Below are 13147 nucleotides of genomic sequence, written 5' to 3' on the forward strand. Positions count from 1 at the left end.
TCACCGTTACTTTATTTGATTTAACTAAATATAAACTTTATTTTTATATATACATATAACATACTGTGCTGTCATAGAATATTACCTCTTTGTATTTTTAATGACATATGTTTTTATTTAGTACAAAATTGTTTATGTTACTATTGTTATTATTACTTTCATTCAGTTGTGTGAGTCCGAAGATGTACTCATTGAGTACGAAAGGCCTCACAAAAATAAAAAACTTTATGTTATTGGAGAGTTTGTTTGAATTAATATATCATTTCAATAAGGCAAGAGCTTCAAGAATGTAATTATTATTATTATTTAAATAATTCAGTATTACTGACATGTACTGCTGAAAGATCATTCTCAACAAAGAAACGGGTCAAGAACTTTTTAAGGAACAAAATGGTACCTTACTCTCTGTCCACTACGGAAAATTATCAGTTGTCTGGACCCCCCAACCCAAAATGTTTTCCTGGCTACGTTCTTTGATTCTCAGTAGTTATGACTGTGTTTTTTATTGCAGTGAATTGAAGCTATATTACGTGAAAAATTTACTAATATAAGTCATTAAACTAACCATGTTATTTATTTACTTGTTTTAAGTATCTACGTTTTGGAATAAATCAATGAGTTACAAAATGTGTGTTATAATATTTTTAATGTGTCCTGAGTCTATGTCCTAAAAAGCTTCTTTTCGCAGATATCCACCATTTTGATTTTGTACTAAATAATGTATATCTCTAGAACGGCTTGACCGATCGAGTTCAAATTTTGCATATTTTGACAAATTATTTTTTAAATGTTTTAGAATGTTTTCATATTTTATTTTTAATAATGTTATACATCAGGTAATCTTTTATAAATAAAACAACAGATGCATAAATAACACCTCAACAAATATATTTACAAATGAATCTACTAGATAACAACATTTGAACTGATGCTGCTACCTGTTAAACTTGTAAAGCCACACAGTATCTAGTCCTGTGCCTATCGTCGCGTCAGGGTTCCGGTGGGCAAGAGGAAACCTACACGCAACGACGTACGTGTCTTCGCTCACTTCTCTTGTCATTTTTTCTTCCAGCTCTTCCATCTAAATGACATAAAATCATTGATAATTAATTAAAGTGAAGACAAATGGTAGAGAAGTAGACATTCACCTGACTCTGTTGAGCTGGCTGAGTTGAGTGAAAATGTGAGTCAAACTTCTGATTAACGTATAGTATTGTTTTGTTTGCTAAGCATTTACTAACTGGCAGTTGCTTTAGGATATGGTATATAATAAGACTACTCAATATCACTCAGTGCAGACCAGCAATCAAAGTGTTATGTAATAGTAGATCTTATCATTATAGACCTTTTTTTTAATATCTAATTTCAACATTGAATGCACCTCGCTTTTTCTCTTTATAAATTTTTAAGCACTTACATTCTTTTCAAATGAATGGTTATTACGTACCATTTGTTGTACACCGAAAATAACAATGTTGTTGTACGGTTTTAAAGAAAATTTCCAGAGATCTGAGCGGTAAAACGAGGTTTTCTGGTGAAAACCGGCCTTGAGTGCTGCAAACCGTGAGTACCAAACAAGCCAAGGGTTCAGCTCGACACCGGTGGACTTAAACCCTGCAGATGCAGCTGCCAGAACCTGTACAAGCATAACATATTACTTGTGTACTATAATTAGAAATACTAAATTTCTGTTCATTACATTAATTGGATAATAACTTTCATTTTAAAGCCACCTATCTGAGAGATTTAAAGTGAATAAGATAATATTTGTTTTCAACTATTACCATAGTTCAAGCTCACAAACGTAGCTACTTGTTAGATGTTGTTGATTTTTGAGGATCCAAAGGTTCTGTGTGTGTTAAAATTCAATTCAAGTTCAATGAAACTCCTAGGTAAAGAAAGTTGTATGTAAAAATGTTTATTCATCTATTACAATACCCCTAATCTAGAAGAAAAATTAATCAATCAAACAATATACAAAAATGCTAACATATAAACGCCTAATTTATGAGAGCTAGTAAGAAATTAATTTAATATTTGATAGAGCCAGGAGAGTAGTAGGAGAAACATTGCCTATTTTGTACTAATGTATACAATATCTAAGTGTGCTGTATTAGTGTATTAGCTGTATTAGTGGGAAGGTGCTGTAAATCATTTCATCCATAACAGTAGTGTATATAGTATTTTATTTTGGGAGGCCAAACCCATCAACTCATACGTAATAATAGGGAGGAATAGAAGGACCTTGTTTTTTACGTATTAAAAAATGTGGACCAGAACTTAGAGAAAATATGGTTAAAAAGATCTGCTTAACCAATAAAGATCTTTTACAATGACATATCCTCTTCTTCATTTATGAAGTTTTGTCACTATCTACTAATTTAAATTTGTCTATATTGTAATTAATAATGTTAACAAACTACCATTTTTACACCCACTAATCTTATTTGCATAGAGGTCCAGTCTGGGATACCTCCAATCGGGTCTAGCTGTAGTAAAAACTCCTAAACTTAACACATTTAAGGTACATAACAAAGCAGGTCATTGACGGTACATTTAAATTTTCTAATTTTATTTCTAAATATTTCATTGATATTTTTAAATTGGTTCGTAATAAAGAGAGATTTAACCAAATAAATAAATTATGAATTTAAGTTACAAATAACCCAATATACCTTCCAAATATCATGATTTTATATCTAAGCCTGAAAAGAAGAGGACCAAGAGTTGAACTGTCAGTGAAAAGTGACTGGTGATTGGTTTCAGAAACATTACGAGAAACTACACTGCAGTTACCATCATGTCGTTACTGTCCGGAAAGTTGATAATTTCTTCATAGTTCTAACTCCAAAATCACTAAAACCACAGTTGTTTTAAATTTTTATGTGACTTATGTGATAAAATATAGCAGGCCGAAATCCCAGTTTCACACATCCTAGACCTTTCAGCCCTGGTTATCATTTTGTTCATCAGCTAAAATTCACATGGTTGACATTTATAGTTATTATTCCCCAAAAACAACCCATAAAGTTAGGTCCAAACTAAACAAAAACTCTGTAATCCAACTTCTGAAGACAAGACGGGATTTGAGGTTATAGGGTTGGATACAGCAACTCTAATAAAGAATTGGCTCAAAGATGTAGTTTAGCTTCAACAATCACAATAATAGACTATTAAATGGCGTAACCATTTATATAATCAGAAATTGAAATGGTTTGGATCCTACATTAAACTGAAGTTTTCTTTGTTCCCGGACTACTTATAAATAAACATTCTAAAAATCAATCAACATTCATAGTAAAATTATTGTTCAAGATACTAAGTCATGTGCTTTTAACACACTGACCATGACGTATACCTGATGGGTGATATTTCTCAACTACCACCGGGGGCTTTCATAAATCATTTCATGCACCTGATGAGGTAATACTGAAAGAACAAACTGAAATTATTCTTTGTGTGCAAAATTGCGGAGCCTACATACTTTTCTCGTTATTGGGACCCCTACTTTTTATTTGCTATCTTGGAAGGATAACCCAAAATATTCATCAAAGTAATATTTGTGTATATATGCAGATGACACTAATATGGTAGTAACGGGCAATTCAAACCAAGAGATAGATATTTCTGCCTATATTGAGCTAGCAGCCATTGAAGAATTCTTAAAAAATCATAATCTGTTATCGAATTTAAAAAAATCTAATTTCATAACGTTCTCGACAAAACAAATTTGGCACAAAATTGAACCATCACTTATAATTGGCAATGATCTCATAACACAAGAAAATTATACAAAATCTTTAGGTTTAATCATAGATGAACACCTTTCTTGGAGTAAACATGTTAATCTATATAAATAAAAATGAATTTCCGTTCGTTAGTCTCGCTAAAACTCGAGAACGGCTGAACCGATTTGGCTAATTTTGGTCTTGAAATGTTCGTGGAAGTCCAGGGAAGGTTTAAACGATGAGAAAATATAACAAAATTGCAAGGAAAATACTAAAAACGACAATTTGATTTTCCCATACAAACTGTTCTTACCTGTCAAACGTTTGATTGATGTTCATGTATCCATAATTAGTTTAACAGCTGTAACAAATAAAAATGACGAAGTGTCTCAGTATCATATGTTTACTTACTAATGCATGCAATTTTGGGTAAAAAAGCTGTCGCCATTATAGGTTAACATTATTAGTGCAAGGAAACATTAATATCAGACACTGCTTACAATGCCGAGAAAAAAACGACCTAACATAGGTCATCGAAGTAGATCGAATGTGCGGCGAGCTACCTCACGCGCTAATCGCACTGATGACCAGCAAGAGACTGATAATGATAACAGTCCTATTGGTATGGCACATTTGCGTTCTACAGTAAATCAGAATGAAGTGGATAGACAAAGAATGCAACGATTCGTGCACATCGTTTACAACAGCAGCGAGCCCGGGAAAAGGAAATTGACCGATTCCGCAAACGCAATGCTCCTGTGAACCTGGAACGACCAGCATTCTCCTACGATCCAGAAATCGATTATAGTGCCCACAAATACAGTACATCCAAATAACGCTGAATGTTATTATCTTAGATGTTTATTGGTGAATGTTCGTGGTCCGACATCGTTTCAACAATTGAGAACAGTTGATGGACATCTGTGTGCTACTTACCGTGAGGCGTGTCAACTATTACAGTTACTCGAGGATGATTTACATTGGGATAATACGCTCAAGGATTCCATCATATCTTCATCACCACATCAAATTCGAACATTGTTTGCGATTATAATATCCACATGTTTCCCTTCGAATCCGGTAGATTTGTGGATGAAATGTAGGGATGACATGTCTGAGGATGTGCTACATCGTGTGCGATTTCAAACTTCGAATCCTACACTACTAATTAATGCGGAAATTTACAATAAGACATTGATCACGATAGAAGATATGGGTTTAGTGATGGCAAATAAAGTACTGTTGTGTTTGGGCCTGACAGCACCCAATATTTTAGGTCGAAGATTTTTGTTACACATGGTAAAGTATATCTTTATATATTTACGCACCGCAAAAAAAGACAAAAAATATAGTTTACCAGAAAGCTTTAAATTGATTATCTGTATTTTTGCCTGTATTGATTGCCTTTTGTCCGATATGATAATTTGACAATAAATGTGTTGTATTTAATGTATGCAAAAATGTCATTGTTTATCATTTCTGATTCCAGGTGCTGAAACCAACAAAAAAGTCAGTGCTATGAATTTGTATTCATATAGATTCATGATCCGTGAAGGTGAAGTAAATCACATTTTGATGTGTCAACGGCTTTTTCATCACATATATGTCAAAATTGAGACCGAACTATTGACGTACATCCGTCTACCGTAAACCAACAGCAGCTTCGATCAAACGAGTACATTCATCTTCGTGATGCTATTAATGCCGATGCAAATGCAGAAAATGTGGGAAAAATTACAATTTTGCCGGCCACTTACATTGGAAGCCCGCGCCACATGCACGAATACGCGCAAGATGCGATGTCGTAAAGGGTTTGTCCGGAAAGTAATAGGACTGAGTCGATTTAAAAAAATGTATTGAGCCAATCGTTACAATTCTTTAAAAACTTTCAAAATAGGCTCTGTATGTTAGAAAATATGGCCGTCTATACCTTTTATTACATTCACCTGTAACCCATAATGGATGGAAATTAAGAAAGAATTGCTACACGGCCAAACACCAGTTGATAGGCATGACATCACTGCCAGAGTGTTTAAGCAAAAATTAAAATCTTTAATGAATTCCATTATAAAGCATCGTGTGTATGGCCAAGTACGTTGTTGGATGTACTCTGTTGAGTGGCAAAAGCGTGGTCTGCCACATGCGCATATATTAGTTTGGTTAGTTGATAAATTAAGGCCAGAAGACATTGATTCCATAATTTCAGCCGAGATTCCCGATGAAACACTTGACCCAAAACTGAATGCAGTAGTAAGTAAACATATGACACATGGACCTTGCGGAGTTTTCAACAACAACTCACCCTGTATGGTCGACGGCAAGTGTTCTAAAGCGATACCCTAGAGCATTGATTGCTGAAACCATCTCGGGAAATGATGGTTACCCGTTGTATCGTCGGCAATCAGTTGAGGACGGTGGGCGATCTGTAATTGTGAAGATAAAAGGACAAAATTTTAATGTAGACAATCGTTGGATGGATTGTGTCGTACTCGCCAATATTGTCCAAAACTTTTGAAACTCACATCAATTTGGAATTTTGTAACTCTGTCAAATCAATAAAGTACATATGTAAATATGTTAACAAAGGTAGCAACATGGCCAAGAGGTAAGTGAAACGAAGTTCACCGGGCCAGCTAGTAATGTAATAAAATTTCATCTGGAATCCAAGCCTTACGGTGTATGTCAAAGTTATGTGACCAAAGTGCTCTAAAAAAATTTACTACGCACTCATTCATTCACATTTAGCATATGGAATAAGTATCTATGGAGCAACATCCAAACAAAATCTTGACAAAATACTAAAAATGAAAAAAAAAACAGTTAGAATAATATTAAACCTTAACAGACGAGATTCAGTAAAACACCTGTTTAGTGAGCTCAAAATTCCAACAATTTATAGTCTTTACGTTACGGAGGTCATTAAATATGTTAAAAGTAATTCTACAAAATTTTCAACAGTAAAGCCTGGCTACAATAAAAATTAGCACTGACAAAAATAACTTGACATTCTATGAAAAGAAAACAGAATATATGGGGAAAAAATGTTTTAACTGTTTACCCAAGGAAATAAAAGATTACAATGGCAAAAAGTTTGATAGTGAAGTAAAGAAATATTTCAACAATAAAGCTCTATACTCAATTGGAAAATTATTATCAAACAATTAGCAGAAAACTGCTTAAAAATAATTGTAAATATTAGTGTTAGTTTTAATATAAGTTTTAGTATTAGTTTTAGATTTTTATAGATATTGACGCTATTCATGTACAGTTGATGTTTACATTTAATGTAGCTCAGTGTATGTTTTGGAATAAAGAAAATTCTCTCTCTCTCTCTACCTAGATTTTTAATGTAAACAAATTACGGTTTTTTACAATTTTTATTGAAAAATTTAATGACAAATAAAAACGGCTGGAAATAAGCCATCGCTGTGAACGTCTTTAAAATAAAACATCATTACATTTAAAAAAAAATCGTAACGTCGTTAAAAATAAAAATATTTTAGTCGCTCAGCTTATATCACTAACACAAATATTTTAAAGTGATTATTGAATTTAAAGTTTAATGTTATGAATATCCTATATGCATATTCATAAAATAATATTACTCTACTTAAAATTGTATCATTATGCACATTATTATTTTTAAGAAAAGGAAAGGCTAATCATCTTTTAAGCCTTATTCCACCCATCCTCATAGTTCACTGGTCTGTGCGAGGATTGATACAATACAAAGTCGATGTATTGATAGAAAGTGCTATGGTCACAGGCAGTACCATATTCTATCTCAGCAGTTGAAAATAGTGGCTACTTACAATTCGACCATCTCCGCTTCCCAGATCTAGTAGATTCCCCTTTCTCCCCTTGAGAGCATGAAGAACATTCTCAATCTGGGTGGATGTGGCTGGAACGTACGGCAGACAGACCCGTCTCAGCGCAGGGGATACAAACGGAGCACAAACCACAGTCAGTGCAATAGCTGCTCCACCTTAAACATTTTCAAAACTAAATAATAAGAGGGGTTATGCAATGATAAAAGTTTATTTTTTTAGTCATGTTCTCATTATCCTTGTATGTCACTGAGATTCCATTGACCTTTGACAACCAACCAGCAGAACTGAAGTACCCAAGACAGCTCTGTGACCCAAGCATGTAACATTTGAAAAAATGAGGAATACCTTCAGAAAACTCAGTGCAACAATGTATAACAGTCATAACTAACACTCATTTTCATGTTCCATAGAAACATGGCAAACAAAATTATTGAAATTACCAACTATTTGTTATGCCCGTGCATCAAAATAGGAACAAATTATCAGGGCTCTCAAACAAATTACTCTCTTATTTACACCTATATTTCCTTATGATTTATTTTGACATACAAAACTCTAGTCTGCCAGTGTATGATTAGCTGAAAAGGAAGTATTAGTGTTTTTCACAAATCTACTCTAACCAGCTCAGGAAACTTAAAAGCTATCCACAAAAGGAATCTCCACAGCACAAGCTCAGTTGCTAACTCTGTTAATCTTAGTTTCTACAACCACACAAGGGTTGCAGACCAAGTATCTGTGAAGAATCAAACTAGAATCTTTATGTTCAAAATGATCCTTATTACAAAAGCTGAAGTTCCTCCTAACTGTCAAAACAACACTGCTTTATACTGAAATGGTAAGCACGCCTTCTCAGTTAGTCTGGAAAATTATATATTTTAAATAAAGCACTTTGATGAAAGTTAGTTTCTGGCATTTTGTTCAAGGCTAAATAAGATAGACTGGTATATAGTGTAAACTTACTGAAATTAAATCATCTTCTAATGACTTTGCAAGCGTGTTTATTGTTAAATTAAGTACTACATGTGGTAGCCTTTTTTCAATGATAATTAGGATTAAGCATAATTTAACACCTTCACTGTAACACAAGTCATGTACTGACTTAAGGAGAGCCAGGACAGTATTAATGTGCGTCTGCTGTAATCAATGTGTTAAAAGTATAAAAATGCTGATACCTCCAGACGGCTGTTGATATACCACTGAGTTCTAGTGCTATATACTCTCAGCTTAGACCACAGAGTTAAGTAGGCTGGCTGACATTACATTACAACTAAAAAGCTGTATAGGGATAAGATCTAAATTTAAAAAACACTAAAACATGAATTATGATACCCTATGTTGTCATGATTATTGTGTGATGCTTTATGATCTCTCGCCGGACTAAGCCTAGTTCTGGCCCACTCTGTCTGTAGTCCTATTGATTTAAATACAATTTTCACAATAAGTTCAGTAGCAAAATTAACAGCGATTTATCAATAATCGCATACTTACCACACATAAGTTGGCACAAAACCAAATGTAAATCAGTCTAAAATGATTGATTGGGAAATGGGTAGGCAAGTCATTATTAAATAAGTTACTAATTATTACTTAGAAACCTAAAAAGCTCAGTCAAAATATTTAAAAAAAATACTGTCTAGATTGTTCAAGGTCTTTATGGCTGCACAAAGTTCTCTCACCGATATAATCAACGTTTCCTTGATTAATTATCGTTTTCCTGAACAATTCAAAGGACTAAACCAGTATTCGGTTCTTTGATTCATAAGGGCAGACAGCAGTGGTCAACCACCACAATTTTGTAAGTACACTAAACTAAATGAAAAGAACAGTTCAACAAACAACGACGTGCCTCTGTGGTTTGTAAATTCACCCGCTTGCACTTAAAAACCGCTGACGACAAGCGGTTTCCATATGCATTAGGATAAGTGGGATTTTGACGTGACAACGTCTTAAATTAGGTTGCGGCTCGGAGTCACTCATGAAAAAGTGTAACGCCCGGTAACGTTACGATGCCCGTCCAGTGGGTCCGACGCACGGGATAAAGCAGATAACTGTGGGTCCGCCGCACGGGATAAAGCAGATAACTATGTTTATTCGTGAAAATGTGGAGTGCTTAGATTCGTCATTTACAACAACTACAACAATAAAGGTAAATAATTGTACACTGATATTTCATTATCGTAAACTATGATTGATTGATTAATTGTTAGATTGACACAAAAGTTGAGAAACTGAGTTTATAGGTTATGTCATACTATTGACAAATGTTGATAGTGTTAAGTAAATTATTAGTTTAAATCACTCTGCAATCAATCGTAATTCAGTCGATTGAGAAGAAACAGCGCGTATTGCTAGTCAAACATTTAAAATAACAAATTATAACCTCTAACCTGTCATAACAGTGCGACCAAACAAACGAACTAAACCGACCAATCACCACGCGCGGAGTTAGAATTTAACTGTGTTTAGCAAGAATTTCAAATTCCAATTTTAGTAAATGTTTTATTCAACTTTACCATTTACAATAACAAATTTTAATTAATTTCAAATTATGTACAATGTTTTAGTAAACAAAATATATTTCTATAGTTAAAATTTGTGCAATTCTTATTTTCATTCAATTCCTTGTTCCTATTGTGCAATTTAATAATATTCATATCAATAAATATACTACCGAGAAAAAGACGTTGTCACGTAAAATCTTCGCCCGTAAAACCGACTTTACAGGCAACCATAATTTTTTTTCATTCAAGTCCCGCTCCCGCTCTTGCAGTGCTACCAACAGACTGTGCCCACATGGTCTTACCATTCTGTGTAATGTGGCCTTATGGATGTTTTGTGGGATGCAAATTGTTTTCATTAGTGACAAAATTATTTATAGAGGGGTTAAGTTAAATAAATCTTTGTGGGAATAATGTGGCTACCAGCACTAATCTCCCTCCCACAAAAAATAAAAGAAGATCAATTGGTTGCAGAGGCTGACCATGTGAAAACATTTAAATTAAATATTATATTCTAATATTTAGAACAATAAAAGCTTTAAAAAAATTTTAAAATTTTTCATTTGTAATACAATTCTTTAACGAGGAGATTCCAAACATTGGTATTTTATGCATGTCCTTAAAATCCAGTTAACTGATGCATTGACAGCGTTGAAACGTGACCCCACAACTGACAATGGAGAAACACTGTAGGCTGCTTACACCTTTGGTGTCCTTGTATGGTAGCCTATATTTATTAAATAGTTAAAAAATACAGTTTCCATACTTATCACATTGTATTGCATAGTATTTCATTGACTAGAACATTTTGTATCAATTTACAATAACGTGACCATGGAAAGGTATGTTCATTTTTTTTCCTGAAAACAATAGTGAAGAAAAAATTCGTCGGCAACAAAAATCAAAGGAGTTACGATTTTTTGAAATCCTCTGAAAACTCTGTTTTTGACAGTACCTCTGGCAATTTTACTGAAATGATGACGTTAATCCTGTCAACGATGCCTGCCCGCTGCGCAGTGCTGCGCACTGCTTGCTCTTTTAGAAAAAAAATTAACTCGAGCTTGCAAAAGTCGAATCCCAGATCACGTGATGCCCCTGATCCTTAACCCTCCAAGTGTTGTTCGACAAAATTTTGTCGGTTATTTTCCATCCTTAATGCAATAATGCCCAAAAGGCATCAATATAATACAATGATATACTTTCCCCCAGTTTATATGCACCTGTGATAATAATACTTGGCTATAAATGCCCAACCCATGAAAAAAAGTCCATTTTTCATGGTCACGGTATTGTAAATAAATACCGAAAATTCTTTTGTCTACATACACAATCACAGATTTTTGTAACCGCTTTTGCTATAATACAAAAAAATAGGTAGGTTGGTTAATGAATTAAAATTTCAATTTTAGCCCTTTAAAAATCTATTTTTAATAAAATTCATTGTTGTATAACAATGCAAAGAAATACATATCTATAGGTTGTTTACGCGAAACACGTATTTTGCCAGGTCAACCGATAACTTCATAATTACCTAAAAGACTAACCAGGAGTCTTTTGTCACTTATATTATTGCCCTAAGGGCTGCAACCCTAACTAAATGTACAATTTAAACCCAACCTAAGTAAATGTACAATTTTGGACCAGCTTACTTTTTGGTAACATATAACATAAAGGAATACATGTTAGACATACCAGTTAAACCAATCAGATATAGTCCAGAGTTATTTAGAGAAAGAGGTTTCCTCTCTACAACATTGCTCTCAGTCATTATTATCAAATAATACCTCACAAGGCTGAAAATTGTAATCTTTTATTTAATTGCAGGATACTTTATAACAGTATGCATGACATGTTGAAACTTTACCAAAGTACTAACACCAATGTTAACTGTATATTATCAACTTATAATATCAAAGGAAGCAGTATTAGCGTGCATACAACTCAACATTAAGGTTATGTTATTGTTTACAAACGGAGTGGCTATATGCCCGGTCACCGGTCTTGGTTTCAAAGAACGGGAACAACTATGACGTCACAGACTGTGACGCCAAAGGTTTTGAAGTAGCTCTAGCACTGTGCATTGTTATTTAAATGGCGGGTTGTAGAAAGTTAGTTCTTTTGAACAGTTGAAAACTTTTATCAATAATAAAGAAAATACGGACCATATTCAATTAAGAATAAGTGATTCGAGAACAATTGCGTTACTTTACATCTGTCTGACTCATCCAGACGTGTGTATAACTGACAGTATTTTGCCGAAAACAATACAATAGAAAAGTAAGGTAGTGATGTAGACTGTATGATATATACTTTAAACTGTACCAAGATCCCTTCTATAAGAACTTACAGTCCTGCTAAAGTCCGATAATACATAAGTGATTGATAATAAAACTATTTTTAATCGGTAAATGGAAGAATTAATTTTCAAATATCTCAAGACGAGAGACTAATTTCCCTCTTACCACTTACATACAATATACAATGAAATCATAACCATTTGAGTGTTATTAGTAAATAAAACACAAATGTTCCAGTTATTTTATGTTATTAAATGACATACATATTTAATATGACAAAAGTTATTTATAATTAATTATGATTTCTCTTAATGACTATTAATTGAAACATTCCAGTAAAATTGCGAGAAACAAAACTATATCTTAATATACTACGAAGTGTAGATTCTGGGTACATGGTTAATTTTTAGCTGTATATTTCTTATTTTTAATTTATTTAAGCGTATACTTTTATTACATTACCGTTAAATACATTAACAATGCATAATATGTAATTAATAAAATAGTCTACAAATTGTATTTTTTATATTTCTAAGGCAGTGGTGTAAAGGTGATAGTTATGGCTGCCCTTTCGTTGTCACGGTTGACGTCACCACTCATCGCCCGTCTGTCTAATCTACAGACGGTAGCCGGCCATATAGCCACAGCGGTTAAAAACTACAGTCCTTATTTTTGTCACCCTTCATTCTAACCTGCCAAGAAGCAGGCTTAGGAATAGGATATTACTCATAAAACTGCAATGTGCAATACATTTTACAATACAAATTCTAATGTTCTAAAGAAAATTGACATAG

At 33.5% G+C, this 13147-nt stretch overlaps 1 protein-coding gene across 1 annotated transcript; it reads right to left on the reverse strand.

Moving 5' to 3' along the window:
* Positions 1-863: 863 nt before the first annotated feature.
* Positions 864-12026, reverse strand: LOC124358404 (ATP synthase subunit C lysine N-methyltransferase). The gene is made up of 4 exons (XM_046810707.1): positions 11749-12026; positions 7541-7713; positions 1448-1636; positions 864-1081 (listed from the first exon to the last, which is right to left on the reverse strand). Exons 1-4 carry the CDS (start codon positions 11822-11824, stop codon positions 935-937), a joined length of 585 nt encoding a protein of 194 aa, XP_046666663.1. The 5' UTR covers positions 11825-12026; the 3' UTR covers positions 864-934.
* Between the last annotated feature and the right edge of the window lie 1121 nt (positions 12027-13147).

Source organism: Homalodisca vitripennis, chromosome 1 (assembly GCF_021130785.1).
Source record: "Homalodisca vitripennis isolate AUS2020 chromosome 1, UT_GWSS_2.1, whole genome shotgun sequence".
Classification (NCBI taxonomy): domain Eukaryota; kingdom Metazoa; phylum Arthropoda; class Insecta; order Hemiptera; family Cicadellidae; genus Homalodisca; species Homalodisca vitripennis.